The sequence below is a fragment of the Meleagris gallopavo genome, chromosome 20, assembly GCF_905368555.1.
Source record: "Meleagris gallopavo chromosome 20, MGAL_WU_HG_1.1, whole genome shotgun sequence".
NCBI lineage: Eukaryota > Metazoa > Chordata > Aves > Galliformes > Phasianidae > Meleagris > Meleagris gallopavo.
In genome coordinates, this window is record NC_139423.1 from 8129474 (window position 1) to 8150773 (window position 21300).

The window sequence follows — 21300 nt, forward strand, 5'->3', positions numbered from 1 at the left end:
ATTAATGAGGAAGTTAGTAGAATTGAAATGGTGGGTAGCAAGTAATTCATCCTTAACCTTCCATCAGACCGGACAAATTGCAGGTGGTGTGTATGTTCTCCCTGTAAGACTCAGAAAAGAACAATACTACCTGGTAACACGTAGCATCCTGCTTTGTTTACTGGCAAGCACCGAACTGTTTCTGTGAAATCAGTGGCAGTTCTCAGAGTTAGAAGTAGAGCTTGACATCCACTGTTGATACAGAGTGTTTTTCTGTTCTGTGTTTGTACATGACAACCAACCTCCTGTGGTATCCCCCCCAGAGCAGACGTATTTCTGGGTTACACGGCGATCCCCTCCCGGAGCCCAGCAGCCTGCTCTTCTGTCTGCTCTTACCCACAGACTTCAGGGGAGGTTGTGCAAACGCAGTGACCTGCATTTCAGAAGGGCTGTTTTTAAGAAGATAAATTAATGGAAGAAATGACTCCTGTGGGGATCTGTTTTCTTGTCGCACAATAAAACAAATTAGGGCACCGCTGTGCTAAGCCTTGAGAACATGTGAAGTGCTGCGGTGAGTTCAGATACCATCTCTGACACTGAACTGTACCACAGGCCTACAAACACAGCCAAACTTGTTCTGCAGCTTTTGCTGTCCTTCGTTTCACTCTTGGGTCATTGTTTGGAGTCATTTTGTTACTTTGATTTCTAAACCACCATTTTATCTGAAGATGTGGTAGGTTTGGAGAGAGGAGAAGATCCTTCCTATAGTCAGCTGGTAGCTGTCGGTAAATGCCCTCGTCAGTCCCGTGCTTCAGGCTCTTACAGATTCTTAGCAAACAGTGCTTTAGAACATTTGTCAAAGTTTAACTCAGTGAGCACATAACTGTTATTAGAAATGTGTTCTGAATTAATTTATTTTAAAAAATCATTCAAAAGCAGTCCGCAAATAGTCTGAAGATCCTGTAAGTCCTTCTCCTGATGTCACTGCTGTGGTGGAAGATTTTTATGAATACGGAATGTCAGAGCACTGGAACTCACTGAATGCCAGAGAGGCTCCTCGGTACGGTTTCACACAGAAGAGCCAAAAGAGGTTTTCTTTCTGCTTTGTGTTCTCTGCCCATGAAGTTGAGCTCTTTTTGCTCAGCAAACTCACAGCCTGCCATGTTCTTCTTGCATTGAGCTGTATCTCCTCAGTGTAAAATAGCAATGTAAAGTCATTGCTCTCAAGGATTTACACTGCATCCCAAGTTAGACCCCATCCGCAGGGAGCACCACGTCACAATGTCTGCACACGGGTATTTGTAAAGTCTCTCCCAGGACTGAGATTATTATGGGTTTTTTGGTTTTGGTTTGAAATGGTTCACACAAAAATGACAGTTGGTTTGGCTTTTTACCTGCACATTTTTGTAATTTTTGTTGTTTTTTGTAATGGTGCTAAGTCCAGACTTCAATTAATCCATTAATCAATCAATTGCAAAGCTTTGTGCTAAAAATAAAGTCCATTCTGTATTTGCAACCTCGGTACTGCAGTCTGATAAAAGAAGAGCCTGCTTTTATTCCCAAGTGAAATACAGGTAATTGCCTGTTCATTTTTGAGTTTTGTTTTATGCCACTCGTGTGAATAAAGCCTTGTTTCCGTTCTATTATACTGGTTTCATAAGTCTTTCTCAGGTGCCTACTGGAGATATTTGACAGAACAGATCAGCGATATTGCACTGAAAAGACCAAAAAAAGCCGTGATCTCAGATCTCAGTCATACCTGGAAGGTTGCTGTGCGGCTCTGTAGTGGGCAGCACTCAGGTGTTCATCTGAAACTGGCAGAGAGAGCTTCTGGCTGTGCTTGGCTGCATTGGTCAGTGTGTTGATGTGCTGGAGGGGATTCCTGTGCCTGCAGAATGCGCTCTGCAGATCGAGGGCATTGCCCTGGATCCCCAGTACCAGCAGTCTTTTCAAACGTCAGTCATCTGGACGACAGTATTGATTACTGGTGTTTTGATGGGAGTTTGAGAGCTCACGTTTAGTTCCATTATCTTTATAACCTTGGTTCCAGCACAAACAGCAATTCAGATGCTCCCATGTTGAATATTAGGACTATGGAGCTGCAGCCAGTAGCACGCCATACACTGCATATGAACTAGATTTGGTATCTAACTCCACTCATTAGGATCTTTGTTCTACAGATGCGTTTAGTTGTGAAGATGATGCACACTTGTATTCAGTTTTCTATAGAAGAAAGGAAGTGAAAATGCTGAGAATATACTGATTCTGTAAGATAAAGAGACTTGTGCAGAGAGCACATGTTTTGCAGGTACCTCTGCAGTGAAAATAGGCATTTGTTTGGAATGAGGAAGGTGCAGTGTGCTTTGCCAGTGACCTGAGTAAAAAGCTGCATGCATTTTTTTCTCCCAAATCTTACATTTCATTGTGATTTCTTGCTTGCACTCATGCAGATATGTAGTGAGCATTTTAACTAGCTGCCTTCTGTCTGGCATTGGGCAACATCTGGCTGCTGTGGATGGTGGTTAATTAGCTGCAATTAACCTGATGGGCCAATTTGTGCAAGTTGTTAAAGCAGAGCTGGAATATTCATTCAGTGGCTTTGGTTCACGTTTTGTTCAGTTCCCATTTTGTAAGCAGGCAGCTTTGCACAACTGTGGCTGTTGTTCCATTTCTTGCTTTCGGCCTCTCGGTCAACGGAAGAAATTAAACGTGTGTTACATCTTATCTAAACCATGTGTGAGTTTAAAAGTAAGCCAGCTTTTCAACATTCTTGGGAATAGGATGAAGGAATTCCTTGTCTGTCGTCAGTCACTGCTAACTAGGATTGTTTGGGGTTTTTAGTAAAATATGCTGCGATCTTCAGCTGCAAATTAATACATAAGTACAGAATGTTACTGCACAATAGCTGATTCCATATTAATTTTGAATACAGTCCATTCCTTCTGATTTTCATCACGATGCTTTTATCAGCACGTGTTGGAAATTCTGCTCTTCATTAATTGCTTGAAACCAGAATGATTGGGAATGAATGTGAACGTTTCTAGGAAGGTATTCAGCATTTGTGCCTTCTTTCTTTCTGCCCTGTGTGTTTTACAGTTGTCAACTCCAACCATTTTGTTGTGGCTGGGAAGAACCGTGTGTAATGTTTGTAAGTGATTCTTTTAGTTCTGTGCTTTCCCTCAGTCTGATGCTTTAGCTGCAGTTTTCCAAAGAGCTGTTACTCCAATACCCAGGAATCTTAATTGCATTTTCTTTGCAATAATTCTAGCATGACAGGTAATTATTTTTAAAAAATCAAGTCATTTAAGATATTGCTGGTTATGTAAAATGCGTACACTTTCGTTTCATGAGCTAAGGTGGGTTAAGAGTTATATTTAACAGTGAAACTTTCTAGTGGTGGCAGGTGGCACACAGATGAGCAGTGCAGATGCAGTGCACAAATTACTGCTTATTTGAGCAATAACCTGGGACTCGGTAAATGGGAGTGGGTTGACCTTAGGGTGTGTAAGATCATCTTTAGGCAGGAAAAGCAAACATGCGATTAATGTGGGGTTTTTTTTTTCTTCTGTTTTGTGTACTGAAACACCTTGGAGTTATCCTCACTGATCCTGCAACAGCTTCATAGTTCTGAGCCCTTAGTGTTGGGGTGATGTCCTTTTAATAAAATCACACGCAGTGTCCAGGCTCAAAAGCTGCTTGTGTTGTAGAAATAACAGCAGGCACCTGACAGCACTGTGCCTCAGCGTGAAGAATGGAGTGGCATTTCCCCAGTGGCAGTGATCAGAACGCCAGGTTAAGGCCTGAGTCCTATAGGGCCTATGGATGTGATTGTAGATTTGGATTTGCTTAATGCTCTTTGGGGCAGAAATGCAGTAATTGGAGACTTGAGACGCAGTAACACATTGAGGAGCCCTTACTTCTCCTACCTTTATGCTGCTTCAATCCTAAGTGCTTCGTCCTTGCTCAGAGCTGGTCATGCAGCTCCAGCTCGTCCCTCGGCTCTGCCAGCCCTGCAGGGCAGTCTTGTTGTTTCCTATCCACCTTTTACCCAGACAACGTTTTTTTTTTTATCTTCTGGGGACTAAATCTTGGCAAAAGTATGTTCTGTTAGCTTTGTGGTAGCATGGTTGTGACTTTAACACTTGCATTCTCTGCGCTGCTTTGGAGTTCCTTACCCTGGGTCTCTTCTCACGTGGGCTTCGCTTCTGTTTGTTTCCTAAGTTGGCCCTATCTCTGTTTTCTCCACAGCCTAGTGCAAGAAGACTCTGATATCGAATGAATATGGAGTCGGGGACAGGTTACTCACTGCACATTTGTCTGGGGGAGCTTAGTGCAGTTAGCAGTCCTGTGGTGATCACAAAAAAAAATAAATCACTGAATTCAGAAGGACATGATTGTCCAGTCTGTGATGAAAAATAAAGATGATGTTCTGCATAATTTACTGTCTGACAAAGCAGTACTAAAAAACTGTAGTAAGCAGTGACATTCAGTGTATGGGTTTTTCTTTTCTAGAACACCAGCTCAGTAACTGTGCCTGAAACACTCTTGTTTGTTTCAACTCTTGATGGAAGTTTGCATGCTGTCAGCAAGCGGACGGGAGCGATCAAGTGGACTTTAAAAGAAGGTGAGGAGATGTCCTGGTGCTCTCTCTTTTCAGTACTAGCAATTGACAACTCAAACTGTTGTAGAGCCTGGTAAATACTTTTTATTTGTTTGTTTGTTTTCTCTTTTTTTTTTTTTTTTTACTCTTGCTCTTTCTCCAGACTCTGAATGAAGCTGGTGTTTCTGAAGTCATGTTGAGCTTTGTATTTTCACTTGCAGGTCTTTTTCCACATTTGTGGGTTTTTTTGCATATGGTTTTGTTGTTGTTGTTGTTTTCCCCAGAACATTTTAGTTGTAGTGCTATAACTGACCAAGTAGGTATCACGTTCTATGAGGGTTGAATGCCATGTAAGAATGCATAGAAGAGAGCAAATGTCGAATGGGAGTGTCATCTGGTGGGACTGTTGGCAGAGGATCCCTCAGATCTCAGATCTCCAGCATGCAGTGGATAGGGTACACACATCACATCTTTTTGTCTAGAAGCAGCACAGATTTTTACATAAAAGAGCTGCACTGGGTACAGGAATTTAACATTGCTCAGAGACTGGAGGTGATTTTGTAATTTCAGTTACTTTGTAGAGAGCTCTTTTTGTCTCTGTGACAAATTCAGTATTTAATACAAACTTGTTTTAGTGGGAATCTGATTACATTTAGTAGAAATGATAGCAGAACTTTCTCTTCATGTCTGGAAATAAATGAGAAAGCAGGTCAGGTGGAAAGGAATCACAGTGACTGCATAGCTCTGACCTGATGAACCTCATGTCAGTTTAGCAGGTGAGCTGAAATGGTGTGAAATGAATCGTGCATATCAGATGTATGCAGTACAAACCAATTATTCTTAGTTCTGAGACCATCGGTATCTAGATACAATGTGGCTAGACAAAAAGTTAATTTCACTAAGGAGCAAAAAGTGGTTTTGTAGCTATTCTGGAGGTAAAAAGGAGTAAGCACGTTCTTTCTTAAAGAGTCTTTGTTGCGCTGGATGTGATTATATTTTCTCCCTGCTGTCTCCCCTTTTAAATTTAGACCTTTCCTCCTCCTTTATTGTTGCTGTATAGGCTATTGTGGTGTTAACAGAAGCATTAGCTGGCTCTTACTTCTGGATTGGATGTACAGTGCATTGTCCTAAATCAGAAGGATGTTGTAAGCAGCATTTTTTTTTGGCAGACAGGCTTAGGAAGCGGCAGGAGATTTTTTGAGGAAGAAATAAAGGCACTTTTGTAATGAGAAGGACATCGATCAAAGTCTGTTGCTCAAGGAAATTTTTTCTTTGAAGTGTTGCAAGACTATTCTTCATACAGTAGAATGGCAAGACTGGATAATCTAGTTTTATAGGACTGCGTCTTCTCTCTGTCACTGTGTTAAGTTCTTATGTGCTGCCTACATAAGGTGTGTTAGGATGCTTCATCACAGTCCGTACATCTTGTGGTGTTAAATCCCTAGAGAAATGTAACAGTGCAGAATTCCGTGTTAATGTATGCACACAGTGTTAATGTATGCACACAGCCTTTGTGCACTCTCTCTGCCAGCAGTAGGAGTGTATTGTTGTATGGAATTAAGGGAGGGGAAGAGGCATGCACTGCAGGCCGTGTTCTTGCAGGTGCTGCTGTACCCGGCTGTCAGTGAGCCATGTGCTGTGCATTTCACGTGTGCAGAGAAGTTGTGGAGGTCACCTGCGGTGCTGCGGAGGCATTTGTCAGGAAGAGGTTTTTATCAGCACACTTAGCAGCGGTATTTAACAAAGGGCAATTCATATGCATTTTGTTTTGATTGGGAGAAAAACCAAGGTGGTGCTCTTTATCAGACAGTGCTTAAACAAACATGACGATCTTGCCATGTATGGTTTCTTTTAATGTAAGGCTGGAACTTATCTTAGGTATGCAGAGCAAATGAACCACTGGTTATCAGCACAATAATGTGTTTGGGTTTCCTGCCTTTGTGTAGTGCTGCCAAGAAGGGCAGTCTGAATGCTTGTGCTCCCCATAATGCAGGCAAAAATGGATTCAGTTAGTAGTTCAGAAATACAGCTGTATTCCTTGCAGTGCTATATAGGGAGGTTGTTGACTTGTTTGCTGAGGGTACAGGTATTAATGCCTTCATTTCCTGTTGGCTTCTGTGGGTCGTGCGTCTGTCAGCTGTCAGGGCTTTGGTGGCTGTGTAACCAACTCATTCCCTGAGCTGTGGGATGGAGCTGGAGAATGTTTTCTTTCTTCAGGTCAGATTTCATTTACAGTCCTGGTATCAGTGGGAGTTTGAAGAATGTAATTTTAAGTCTGTACTTTTCTTTTGTGTCTTCTTAAAAATCATCCTGTGCTACTCTTTGTACTTCTGTACTTCGTTAACTCCAGAGTTTAAGTTAATGAGCAGAATATTGAACTATGATGTTCAAAGTATGTAATATTTCAAACTGTACTCTCAGTCCAAATATTTCTCTTCTGTCAATCACAAACGTGTCTTTCTGAACTCTTCAGTTACCTGCTTCTTAGAAGCTTTTTCTCTAGGGACTGGTTCAAGGAAGAGCATGAAGTACATACAGATTTGGGTCTAGATTTAAAGCCTGCAGAAATCTTATTATGAACTGCAGTTATCTTTAGCAATCAAGAAAATCTGTGGGCAACAAAAGTTGATTTAAAAGGTTTTTATTGGTGATACCTCACTTACAACTTATTGACAACAGTGGACTGGTCACAGTAAGACAGAGATATAAAAACTTTATCTGTTAATGATATCCAATATGTAAATTTTAAAGGACTGCTCTGAGATCTGCAGGTCCTCTCTACTAAAAGTGGTTATTCCCAGCTGGGAAGAAGTACTTTGTGCGTGACTGCTGACTAATAATGACTGTCAAAACGATTGTAGAACAGTTCTCTTTCTCTCACATTTCAGAGGATGGTGGGTTACTATCTCTAACCTCATTTTCTGTAATTGCAACAGCAAGCGAAGATGACACGATTTTAAATTGGCCCGTTAGCCCAAATGCTATGGAAGGGCCTCAGGTCAGGAAATCGTTTCCTCCAGCTCATTCCAGTGGGGCAGGAGTTTACTCACTTGCTATTTCAGAATCTTCCACTTCTCCTTTTTCAGTTATTGGTTTTGCATGTTCTATCTAGAGGCATGTTAGAGTGATGAAAATGTGCAGCTCTGTCTTGTGCATTAAAAAAGACTTGTTCTTGACTTGATTGAGGGGCAGATTTTGACTTAATCACGTTGGTGAAATATGGAACAAAGTCAAAGGGCCATTGTTTCATGTTGCGGTTTCCAAAATTGTATCTATGGCTTTTTTCCATATATGTATGCAAAATATGGTTAGAATTGCAAGTGAGTAATATAGGCACAAATAATTTCTGGTCATAATACAAGCACGATTCTGTAGGGACATCTACTTGCCCAGATCAGAATGTTCAGTTCAGTGGAGTATAGCTGAGCCCAGTGATTGCCAAAATGTCTCTGACATAAATTACACTAACAAGTTTTCAGTAACTGCTTTGCTTTTGAACACCGTCTTAGAGCTCTAGAATAAATCTTTACAATTTAGAATCAATCTTTTTAATTTTTTTTTTCAGTCCAAGTTATTACCAAGTTAAAATCGAAGCTTTTCAATTCTTAACGAATAATGACATTGTAGTTTCATAATGATGCAGAAGAAGGTACCAGCCATCTTAACAGTGCTTTTATTCTTCGCATGCCCTTGAACTTCCTGTGCTTGGGAGGTGCTAATCTGCTAAATTAATTTGCTGAGGAGTACTCCATGGCAATAATTTCACAAATGCATGTGTTTGTTTACACATATGTGCATTACCAGGTCTAAATGCCAAACCTAGTGTGTGTTGGTAGGATGTTAATGCCAGAGTGGTTCACATACTCTGCCTTAGTGGAGTCTGCAGGAAAAAACAATTGGAAAACCGTGGAAGTATCTATAGAAATGTCAGTCCTTCATCAAGCACTGGGATATGTGCAGGATGCTGTCTTGCTTGCTAACTCATGGTTCCATACTTCATTTTGATTTTGATGACTTTTTGTTGGGAAACAGAAAGCTTTTCGGTAAGTTGTGCCAAATAATTTATGTAGGATATTGCAATAAATTTGATTTTCCTCTTGTACAGGGAGTGGAACTGTAGGGAGGGGCAGATGGATTTAATCAGTTTTATCACATTTTCTCTGTGAAGTTTTTGTTCTGATGTTGAATACTTGCCGCCTTGTTCAGTGGTTGTTATCATTTGTTGGTATTGGAACAGATCAGGCCTATTAGAATGACTTACTTAATTACAGGGTGCAGTTGTTGAGGGAGATTTGGAAAGCAGGGTATGTGATTCCAGTCTCAGCATGTTAACTCTTGATTGCTGAGCTGCTGAAGAGAAAAGAAGGCCTCTGAGTTCTGCAAGAGTGTCTTCCATTTGAGTCAGTGTGGAGCAGAAGATGACCTCAGTTCTAAGATGATTCACTGTGGCTTTTCACTAGTTGGTATTCAGGTGGATGAAAGCTATTGCAGGAACTGACAAAAAAGTAAATTAAATCCACAGGTTTCTTTTATCTCTCAGTGAATTCTTATTTCAAAACAAACTTTGAAATAAAAGTGGAATATGTCCCAGACCACGTGAAGGTGAACACGGGGACAGACATGAACTCTTCAGTGTCTTTGTAGGCCCACACCCCGAGTTCAAGATAATGTAAGTGTGAAGAAAGTGAGAAAATCTACATCACCCCCGTAGCTGGGGCTGTAGGGAGGTATCTTTCCAGTGAACCTTTCCAGGTGGAAAGTGCCAGTAGTGAAAATTTCTGTAACTTTAGAAAAAAAAACTTCTTCCATCTGTGTTCATTCATTGCAAATTGTCCCTTCAGTGGAAATGAATCAGGACTGCGTGCTTGGATACAAAATGCTTTCCAGCAGTTCATATACAGCACTTAAATGTTGCAGGAAGACACAAGAGTCGCCAGTGTTCTGGCTCCTGTGCCAGTAAATACTGCAGAATTGTTCTGCTGCTTCATAGCAACAACTTAATCTCTTCTATCTACTACTTTATCCTTGCTGCTATATCCAATTTCAGTTACTGAGAACACAGAAAGGAAGATTTCAATTTTATTCCACTTCTGATGAAGCATCATTCTTGATATTGAAGACATGATACTAGAGAAGAAAAGTGTAAGGACTAAAGTGAGCGTGATGCTTCTGTATGGGCACTCACTGAGCAGCTTGGAAGCCTTTATTTCATATATTCTGATACACAGGAGTGTTTTGGGGAAGCTCGCTGCAGAAGCTGAGAAGACATTTGTGGATTTCTTTTATGATCACATAGAATACATTTATTGGTGAAATTGTTATGACTGACAATTTTCCAACAGCTTCCAGAAACAGAAAGTTGAATTAAAAAGCTCAGTGCAGTTTTGCATGTATGTGTGTGCATTCTTTTGTAGTGCTACAAGTTCAAGAGAATCAATAAAGTTGTAGAACTTCTTTGAGGTGGTTGGAGCAGGCTGGGTCAGTGCTCCTGTGGAATGGATTGCCCACTCCTAGGAAATGATGTGGTTTAAGTCCAAAGATGCCGTGCTTTTCATTCTCTGTATTTTGAGTGCAAGGAGAGAGTGACAGGAAAGCATGAGTAACCAGGTTCTCCTGCAAATGTTAACCAGGATCGGCTGTGAGAGGGCCTGATCTGCTTTCTGGTATTTCCTGTGCTTGTTGGGGATTCCCTGAGCCTTATCTGAAAAAGCTGAAATGCTGCTGTGCTTGGGGAGATTGCAGTCTGTCCTCTTCTGCTGTACAGTACGTATTGTGTTGTATCAGCAACAACACAATTAGAGAATGTGGAGCCTCATTCAGCTACTATAAGATTTGTACCGATATTTCATGTAACAACTTGACATATCTGTAATTCAGAGAATAGGCTGTCCTTTTTATTAAAAATACAAGTTTCAAGGAGAGTTTTGGACAATAAGCTATCTTCTTTTGCTTCGCCTAGGCTGACTAGAGGGCAATGTATAAAACAACCTGCATTACTGTACTTGCAGAATGCATACATAGTCACTTATCACTTCAAAAACAAGTTGTGCAGCTTTGTTATCGCGAGTATCGCTGGAGGAGATGCTCACAGATAGGGCCAAGTTGCGGAGGCACAGTTGGTGACGACTGTTGTTGTCACCCTCACCACAGGCAGTGGTTTATTTTTTCCAAGTGAGACATTCTCTGTGTAATCAGTTCATCGAGAGACTTGAAAAGTTTATTTGGCTTTTTACCTTTTTCAGCATCTGTAGCACTGGCATTAAATCTTACCTTAACCGAGGCGGGTGCCATTTTCTGCTGATGTATGGTGCTATTTCTTCAGGAAGCAGAGGATTTAACTTCCCATGAAGCACTTATGGTTAGGAAACCCCTACCCTGTGGTCGTTAACGTGTCTTTCTCACTTCAGCTCATTTCAGCTGGACTCATGAGTACTTGCTTTGAGCACTTCGACCTGGGCTTATCTGCAGAGCTGAGCCCCTTTATGTAATGGTCATCTAATGCTTTTTCTTTCTTGCATTTCTTTAGTAGAGGAGAGATGATGCAAGTCACCATTTGCATTGCATTAGATATCCTAAAGCTTGTGGAATGCTTGAAGCAAACACAGAGAAATAATTGGCATATGATCAGCTGTAAGTCTGGATCCTCCAGCATACCCTGAAACCAGTTTCTTCCTGCAAGGGCTAGTAATGAATTGCTTGATGTAGATCAGTGGAGTAGTGTGATCTGTAGGGGTAGGTACAGGATGATAAACCCCTCAGCTTCTCTGTCTGAATGTTGTTAGTTGTTTGTAAGGACTTTTGATGTTAGCTTCTGTTTTCAATAAATTAAGTGGATTTCTTGGTGTGATTTGGAGCTGTACACTTGCATATCATTCCCATCTTACATCAATAAACAGTGATAGCAGTAATAATTCATTATTGAAAGAAAAATTGTTCAAGATAGGTTGTGTGAATAGATATCAGGGCCTGGGGTTGGTGACGGTATCAGCTGGATTGTTTCAGCTTTTTGCTGCCATATGGATGAGGCTTGGGTACCAACTGATGTGAGTAGGCTGTTTCTTCTGCCTCTTTTGGGGCCCAGTGTATGGGAAATGTCCCAAAGTCCACATGTACTGCTGAGGTGTGTGCCCTCCAGCATCAGAGGGGATTGGTTGGGATGTAGGGAGGGACTGCAAAGTATGCACAGCCTCTCTGCTAACTTTAGTTTAAGTAAAATAGGTTGCTGAAGGCTGTGTAATGACAGCAGTTGCTGCAAATTATGGTGAGCTGCCTCCTGGGCAACCAGTGCCCAGAAATCACACGTTGCTGACAGCAAGAGCTCTCATGAGCATGTATGCAAGCAGTTCTAACAGACTGTGTGCTCTGTCCAGGAGTGAAATAAGAAAACTCAAGGTACGGTAGAGAACTGCTGTCTCATCTAAGTTTCCTTCCATCAGTAGCTGGGGAGTGGTGTGGATAAAAGTAAGCAAAGAACTTCAGAAGCTGTAAGCACTTCTCAGATGCTGTGCACTTTCCCATTTTACAAATGTGGTTACAATCAGACAGGGCTCACTGAGGCTGCTGGGATGGCTCCTTGCTAACCCAGTGCATCAGCCATTCGAAAAGGAGCAGAGTTGAAGGGACCAAATAGGCAGTATCACGATTTTTCTTTCTTCTGTTTATGCAGATCCTGTACTGCAGGTGCCAATACATGTGGAAGAGTAAGTCTGTTTCTTTTCTATCATTTATTGCTTATTTGCTTTTCACTGGCATGTTGAGATTGGGTTTATTGTGAAACAAAATCGTGTGTTCTTGGAAGGTGTCATACCTTGTGCATGTGAACTTTAAGTTGTTTAAAGTGCTGATACTGAAAGAATGTAATTAGCAACATACAGGGCTCATAACACTAAGATGAAACCTCCTGTCTGCAGATTTTTCTCTCTCAAGTCTTTGATCAGGTTTAGCAATTACGTGTGATCACTGCCAGAGTCTTAACTGAGCAGCTTTGAAAGTGATAGAGACAGTCAGTGAGTGATCTCTGGGTTTTGTGCTTAATCTCTCCAAATAAAAGACTAAAAATAGTGAAGCACTGGAAAACCAAACTACAGCTGCTACCAGAATCTTCAGATGAAACCCTCACACTGCTGCTCCAGTCATTCCTCCAGCACAGCCATCACATTTCGCTAGAAAATTTGAGGCTTTAATTTTATGTCTCTGTAGTGTGTGGTAAAATCCTTTTTGTGTGTGTGTGGTTTTGTTTTTGAGTTTGGCTCTTTTGGGTTGTTTTTTTTTAATTTATTTTTGGTTTTTTTTTTTTTTTTTTTGCTGTTTGGGTGAGGACTTTCGTTTCCCTCTTCAAGTTACTGAGTTCTGACAGCTGTTCCTTATCCATTATGCTCCCTGGTTTTGTTTGATTAGGTAATACAAAATCAAAACATACGGTGTTAGAAGGAGTTAGATGAACTTCTCTGGAAAGCTGGTACTGACCATAGTTGCTTTCCTGTTCTCTGAGAAGCACAGCACTTCTTTTTTTAATCGTTTTTAATTGCTGCTTAAATCCTAGGCCAGCATTTCTTCCAGACCCAAACGATGGCAGTTTGTACACGCTTGGTGGCAAGAATAACGAAGGCCTGACTGTAAGTTTCCTTTGGAGATTCTCTCACCGTTTTCAGACAAGTGCCCCAATCAGACTCACACAAACCATCAGTCTCTGAAGGAACTTTCTGCTTTCTCAACAGTGCTGGTTTTGTATTGTTCAGTGGGCTTGTGCCAGTCTTTTTGAAAACCTGGATCACAGCAAAACCAAACATCTGCCATATGTGCAAGTTTTTAGACTGATCATACTCTCGTGTTCGTTTGCTATTGCTTTTGCAGAGCAGTAACGTACTTTCTAAGAATGGAATGTTCCCACCTTCCTTGTGACCATCAGGACATCACTGTCATTGGAAATACCAACAGCAGACATATTTGTTTTGTCCACTCGTCCTGTTTTATTGAAACTTGCTAACAATGATGGTGACAATTTACATTTCTGTGGTATTATCCAAATAACATACCATCTCTTTACAGCCAGATGGGAAAGGTGTGCCCACAATAATACAAACTAGGTACAACTCTTTCACCTCAATACTTAATTTTCTAGAACCATCCAGCAGATAGGATTAATGTATGTTCTTTGCTGACAGAAAACTAAGACAGAAGACTAAGACAGAAGATGTCTTAGTTTTAATAAGCAGACAAAAATGCTGACCCTTTCAGACACTCACCAATCTGTGTAACACACAGATGTTAGCAAACCTTGGGCTTTTATTTTTAATTCTTGTGATGAAACTCATAAAGTGTTTGGATTTCCAGAGTTTTCCTTTCTCTGGAGGCTGATACAATTTCCTTTAAGAATTTTAATATTCTTAAATACTTTAGTATTTACTTACCACTCTTGTTCTCTATAGTACAGCCAAATCATAACTTGCAGAATGAGCTCTGATTTTTTTCCTGGGCAAATCCAGGAAGCATCTTAACAAAGTTTCCTTTGTTCTGTTAATCTCCCTTCTTGAACTGAAGTAATCAAATTTCTATTTGGAATCACTGTTATTATAAGTTTCACAAGTGAAAAAGGACTGATCTTTGTTATTAGTGTAGCTTGTCCATTACTCTTGTAACCTTGTTCATTACTCTTCTAGCCTCATCCTTATAAAAGTCTGTTAACGCTTAATAAGAACCTTCACCCATCTTCTAACTGTAGTGCAGCCTTGGCAGCATTTCAGGACCTCTCTGGTCAGAGATTACTGCTTCACCAGACAACAGTTTCACCTGTATGAAGTTATCTAGCCTTTATAATTGTTACTGTAAGAGAAACATCTCATACCCCTTACATGTGAGGCAATTAAGCATAGTGTGCTGAAAGCTAGACAGCTGCTAAGTGCTGATGGTAGCCCTTAAAAAGAGTCTTTGCCTCCAAATCCCTCTGCTGCAGGTGGTCTCTTCCACATGCATTTCTCCTGCCATAAGCTCACTGAGCCAGGCCTCTGGCTGTTCTGAGTTTTTAGAGGAGGGCCTTGACCTGAACTTTTGGAATATCACTGCAATAATACAAGCAAGTAATTAAAAACTGTCATTTGAGATTTCCAAAGTTTTCTGGCTACTCTTTTCTATGAACAAGAGCAAAGACTTATCACAGCAATGTAAATAAGCTTTTACTGTTTTTCTTTTCCCCAGAAACTTCCATTTACCATCCCAGAGTTAGTGCAGGCATCTCCCTGCCGCAGTTCAGATGGGATCCTTTACATGGGTGAGCTCAAGATAAAGCTTTTTTAAAATTGAAACACATTCAGCAACCATAAAGTCCCAGGCAGACTACATGGAAATGTTTTACTCTGGGTATTAATTGTAGTTTTTCACAAATGTTTCTGATGACAGAAAATAGATTTAATATAAATTGAATTGCTGAAAATTGAAAAAACAACTTTTCCTGAGAGAGAGAATAGCTGTTCTGAGCAGTGAGCAGCTTATATGGTTGGGTTTTTTTGTTTGTTTTTCTCACTTCTGTAGGTGCTCTCACAACAAAAAGTGATTTCTGCTTAGAATCTTATGTTTACAAATGTTATTGATTGTTTATAGTACAGTGATTAGAAATCTTATTGCAACAGGGTTGGACACATTCCGCTCTCCAAGATACAGTCAGGTCACTTATCTATAATAACAATTTTGTGTCTGACTTTGTCTAATTGCAGGTGGATTTGGTATGAGGAAGGGAGGAGGAAGGACAGTTTATGACAGCAGTAGATATGTGAAGGATCAGGATGAACTTAGTATTGTTTTTTAATTTGAAGATCCAGTGCCTACTTCTGGCTCTCCTCTTTATGTTGCTCCATTAAAAGTGAAAAATGTCCATCTGAGCTTCTAAGCTAGACACATCTATGTTAAAGTTGAATATCTAGTCGTGGTTGTGGCTCTTGTGTAGTCTTAATAGGATTGCAGTCCTTGATCATTTTGGAACATGTGGTCCCTCATCATTTCTTTCCTCTGCCTTGCCACCATAGCAGCTCAGTGTCCTCTGTCAGCTCAGAGGGTTTTCTGCACTGAGAATTATCTTAGGAATTCTATAGCCAGTTGTACTTACCTTTCTGAATGCTGGATTTAGTTGTTGATGTCAGTATTTGGAATTGGCCATCAGCGCTAAAAGCTGAACTTAAGCCTGACTGAAAGACACCATTTTATTTAAAATGCTCATTCATGCTGAGCTCATGAGCCTCTTAAAGAAAAAAGAATGAAAAACTTAACAGAAGTGCAATTTTCCAACTGAATAGTAATGCTTAAATTATGATTTCAGGCAAAAAGCAAGATATTTGGTATGTGATTGACCTCATGACTGGGGAGAAACAGCAAACCTTGACTTCTTCATTCGCAGAAAGTCTTTGTCCATCAACATCCCTGCTGTATCTTGGGAGAACAGGTCAGATGCAGCTTTTTTCTGCAGCTTAGAATTTTTCCTTGTTGTTTTTGTTGCAATTTTTTACTATTAGAATGATAACAAATGACCTTGTGATCATGTTTTCAAGTTTATGTCTTGAAATAACGTCTGTAAATTATAATTTTAGACTATATATCATTTATAACTTTAGACTGACGTGAGTGTGTGCGTGGATCGGGCGTTGTCTTCAGCCACTATGAAATGGTTCTTTATTAGGAGCATGGGGAAAATGAAATGCAGAGCACAGTAAGCGTGTGGTGTTCTGAGCTGTGTCTTGCATTTGTAGTGATTGCTTCTATACTCCATAGGCTTTTTTGCTTCACAGACTGTGTATTTTTTAACAGAGTATACAATCACAATGTATGACACCAAGAAGAAGGAGCTGAGATGGAATGCCACCTACTTTGATTATGCAGCTACTCTGCCTGATGAAGACGTAAAATATAGTAAGAATTTAATTGCAGTCTTTTTTCTTTTTCAGATATTGGCCATGGGCAATGTGTATAGGCAAATATATTCTTTTTTTTTTCTATAATGAATAAGTTGACTAAATTTTGAAATTGATATCTATCAGTTTTTAGCCTTTGGCTTAATGTCTCAAGCCTGTTAGTTTCAGGTCAACGCAACCTAGAAGGTACAGGCTTTGAAGATATGACTCTTAAAATGCAGTGTAAAATGGCATGAGAGGAAGCAAACCTGAACTGCGATGCACAACCACTGGAACAACTCTGCTGTTTTTGCCCAGAGTGTGGGACACTTACAGAACTGTATCTTCCACAGTTGAGTTTACTTCGAGGTTAATCAAAATGGAGTCTGCAAGGACTGCCTGTTTGCTCTCACAGTCATAGAGCAGCTCTGCAGGGTTGTCTTCAGAATCCTGACACAGAACGAAGGATGGCAGAGCTTTCAGTCATTCAGCAAGAGACTTCTCAGTCACTTCTCACCCATGAAAGCTCCCCTTTCAGCATATGCTGAAGACGTGATCTGGGTGTTAGTTAATCTGTAGGTTTAGTGGTGAGGCCTACCAGACTTGCTGATGTACATGCTGAAGAGGTGAGCTAAATGTAGTTTTCCTGCTGTCTGACTGAACCAAGCTTTTATCATTTAACTTTGACAGCTTGTCATTTCCAAGTAAGATACAGTGAACTCCACAGTTGTGTGAGGCTTGTTAATATGTATTACTGAAATTGCATGTAAGCAGCAATCCAGATAATCTCCTATACATTTGTATATTGTAGAAATGTCCCACTTTGTGTCTAATGGAGATGGACTGGTGGTGACTGTAGACAGTGAGTCTGGGGACGTGCTGTGGATTCAGAATTACGCTTCTCCTGTGGTAGCTTTTTACATCTGGCAACGTGAAGGATTACGGAAAGTTATGCACACAAATGTGGGGATAGAAACTCTGCGATACTTGACATTCATGTCTGGGGAGGTCGGACACATTACCAAGTGGAAATATCCTTTTCCAAAGGAAACAGAGACCAAGAGCAAATTAACGTGAGCATGAGTATTCCTGTTGTTCTCGTTATCTATTAGTCAGGTTTTGACAGCGGCCCTCGCTCTCCAGCAGTGATTGTATTTCAGATTTGATCTTCTACTGTCTAAAGGCAGAGACGCACAAAAAATCATCTACTTAGCAAATGTGTTCCTTATTTTTATCAGATGTTTTATGTTGACGTAATATTTTTTAATGTGGAGCCTTTCATTTAGATGCCTAGCATTTTGGCAAATATCGATTTGAGTAATTACAACAAATAACAAACAAGAAATGAATAATTATGACAAATAACTGTGCTTTCATAAGTAAAAGGAATGAGTTGATCACAGCACTTCTGTCTATGAATCTGGGGTTTTCAAGAAGTAAATATTGATGATTTTGGAAATGGGTGCATTGGTTGTGAATTAGGCTTTAGCTAACATGGTAAAACATCCATTTGTCTATTTCATTTTTACACACTACTTTCTTTCCAGCCCAACTCTTTATGTAGGGAAATACTCCACAAGTTTGTATGCATCGCCATCAATGGTGCACGAAGGAGTAACGGTTGTGGTAAGTTGAGAGCTGCAAGAGATGCGTGGCACCTGCTGAAAATTACCTTTACAGAATTACTATTGCTCCGGGATGTAAAAAAACTAATTAAAGTTGAAATTAAATGCTTTGAGGAGAAAGACACTAGAGCATAATTTCAACAAAATGTGCACAAGTATTTTAAAATGCATTTTTCTCATTTTAAATGAGAAATAGCCTCCATGTATCTAAAACAAAGATATTTTGAATGCATCTGGAATTCTGAGATTTCTGCCACTAAAGCATGATGCACATTCCTACATAAAATGGTTCTGTAAGAACCATCCTGTCCTGTAATGGAAGATCATCTGAACTGATGAAGTTTGTTCCAGTATTGAGAAGGGCTCCTGATTAAAATAAAAAATAACACCGATGGTTGTATGTTTGCAGAAATTAGATTTTAAATTGCAAATTGGAATCAGTAAACATGTGGAAAACTGAATATTTAATGAAACAATGGTAATAAGTGTTAGAATGCATGGCCGTCTTTCCAAAATAATTTCAGATGCTGCAGAGATGTGACTGTACTCATTAGGTTGTGTGCCAGGAGAGTTGGGCAGGAGTGAACCAGGGGTTGCTGTGCAGTATTGGTGCATCGTGGTTACTGTTAAAATTGTTTATTTTTTCTTCATCAAAATTACTCCCTCTTGATAGGAAACTGCTCACGATGGATATCCAAACACAGATAAGGCTCCTGTTTCACTTTTCTAAAAAGAGAGAGTAATCTCATCTCCTAGGCAACGTGTAGCTTAGAAGGTCTAATGTCCAAGGCTGCTGAAGCATTTGCTGAGAGCGTAAGGGGCAGTGTTTACTCATGGTGACTTTGTGGCCAGTTTTTGCTTTCCCACCAATTCTGACCCTCCATTTTTTAATTTGTTTGCCTGCTGAAATATTCTGGAGATTCACTGCATTATTAATTGTAATGATAATTTCTCTTTCTAGCCCCGTGGCAGTGCCATACCCTTACTAGAGGGTCCAAAAACAGAAGGAGTCACAATTGAAGACAATGGCGAATGTGTTATCACCCCCAGTACGGATTTAAAGTTCTCAGGCAGACTGAAAGGAAAGAACAAACTCAGCTATTGGAACGACTTGCTGTTAATAGGTACGTGAGGTCCCTTTCTTAGCCCGTCTGCCTTTCAGGCAGGATTCCATTGCCATCTGCTGGTGGCTGTCCTACTCCAAACCTTAGAGCTGTTCTCAACTTCTGTACATCAGTCATGACTGCCTACACTGAGACAATTACTGAATTCTAGTAATAATTGGTGCTTTGTCCCCTTTAAAATATGCATTAATGCTTTTAAGTAGACATCTGGTTGTTGTTTTTTACAAGGCATCTGATCTGCTTCATTCAGTAAAGAGAATGAGGAGTGATCAGAAAGTTGTTTATTGCTTATTTTGCCCCCTCATCCAGAGGGATATAAGGTAGTTTATTGTACCCATTGCTGTAAGTACTGCATTCTGGTTCCTCAGGTTTCTGTTCTATTGTGCGTAGTATTACTTTAATTCTCATTGTAGTGATCAGAGTGTTGTCTGTCCCCCAATTCACAAATGGAGGAGTAAGACATTGACGATCAGAATAATGAAATGTCAGCCTATTTTGTGTGTCCCAAGTTCAAAAATTTCAGAGTTGATTTTTCAGGGCACTTAAGAATTTTGCTTCAAAAAAAAAAAAAAGCCCAAAAAACGGAATGACAGAGTTCTTGAAATGATACAAGTTTATAATTTGTAAACGCCATAACTGACCTCTATGACAGGAGCAGGAATGCAACTTCCAGCTGCTTTACCTGCTGCTTTTTTTTTCTGTGATGCTGTTCACTTCTCAGAGTACGTGAAGCAGCTCTTTTGAACAGCTCTCATTTCTCCACTATGCTCTGCAGTGAATGATTTGTGCCCTCCATCTTTCCCCTTTCCTGTTCTGTACATTCTGAGGAATCTTCCTCTGTCTAATTGCAGAAGATGTTAGCTCAGTAGATTCTTCCTCATTGCTTGGCTAATACGAGCCAAAGGAGTGTGAAGAGCAGTTGCAGTTGAGTGCAGGATCAATTCTTCTTCCCTTTTTCTGCAGTGTGATCCTTGGAACCATTTTAAATCTCAAACGTGATCTTTGCTCCAAGGCCAAATCACAAAACAAAACTAACTGGAGAAGGAGCCAACTACAAGGCATTGTAATTTGTATTCCTGTTATGGTCACAGAGAAGCTCGTGAACTAAATTCACAGTCAGTGCTTGAGTAGAGACCTCTTAGTGACTGCATTCACTGTGCCTGCGACTGCAGGGACAGAACAGAGGAAAAAAATAAGTTTTAAACTCAACTTGTACTTTGATGTTCTCAAGTGTTTTGTATATCATCTTCCATCTACAGTCTTCATCAAAATTTGAACACGTGTGTTTTATTTTAAGGGCACCATGAAACTCCGTTATCTGCCCCTACAAAGATCCTGGAGAAATTCCCAAGCAACTTACCCAGGAGGCCTGAAAATGTGATTCCAGCTGACTCTGATAAAGTCACTATTGAAAAGGTTTGTGATGAGGATAATCATCTTCCTTTATGATTAAAGAATGTAGAGGAATAAAAGCTGTGGAGGGGCTTAGAAAAAAAGCATGTCAGTGTCCCAGTACCCATGAAGACACTGAACTAAAAGACCATTCTCTGCCTCGTAGGTTATTGACATAGTTGAAGGTTCTGCAACAGAAGTGCCTCCTGCTGTTCCAAAGGATATTGAGGAGAAACTTGCTCAGCCTATTGCTCGGCCAGAAGCTCCTGTGGACTCTATGTTGAAAGACATGGCCACGATCATTCTCAGCACTTTTCTACTTGTGGGCTGGGTGGCATTTATCATCGCCTATCCAATGGTAATGCTGACTTGTCTTGATGGGGTTTTCTGCTTTGAGAGGATCAGTCGCATTTGAGAGCTAACCCCAAGAAGAGATACAGGAGTTAGGAAATACTTTTTCCTCTCCTCCCTTTAACTCCCAGATGTGCTGGGGGTTGCAAAGGCTGTATATCTGACAGAACAGTCTTTCCACTAGCATATGTGCCAATGCTGGAGATTTTTTTTCATTCTACAAATTCTGTTTTTTGTATCTGTTAACTTTTTTTCACAAACATCATCTTAACATCAGTGGTTTTACTCCCCATTTGCTCACTTGAACCTCTGTCATGTTTTCTGACTTGCAGCAGGATAAAGGTGTTAAAAGA

The 21300-nt window shown here is 40.3% G+C and overlaps 1 protein-coding gene across 3 annotated transcripts in view; it reads left to right on the forward strand.

The window, feature by feature from the left end:
- Nucleotides 1-21300, forward strand: part of ERN1 (endoplasmic reticulum to nucleus signaling 1) — a 31556-nt gene that overhangs the window by 3476 nt on the left and 6780 nt on the right. For 2 of the 3 annotated variants that reach the window (XR_014887368.1, XM_085239855.1), the window contains exons 2-12: nt 4492-4603; nt 12246-12279; nt 13122-13194; nt 14774-14846; nt 15888-16010; nt 16373-16474; nt 17267-17528; nt 18003-18081; nt 19042-19204; nt 20502-20620; nt 20763-20954. Coding sequence is in view for 2 of the 3 variants with exons in the window: in XM_085239855.1 (XP_085095981.1) it covers nt 4492-4603; nt 12246-12279; nt 13122-13194; nt 14774-14846; nt 15888-16010; nt 16373-16474; nt 17267-17528; nt 18003-18081; nt 19042-19204; nt 20502-20620; nt 20763-20954 (1332 nt within the window). In the remaining variant the exon portion in view is untranslated. Of the gene's footprint in view, nt 1-4491; nt 4604-12245; nt 12280-13121; nt 13195-14773; nt 14847-15887; nt 16011-16372; nt 16475-17266; nt 17529-18002; nt 18082-19041; nt 19205-20501; nt 20621-20762; nt 20955-21300 lie in introns of those variants that run through there. The other variant, XM_085239856.1, reaches the window with a different exon arrangement.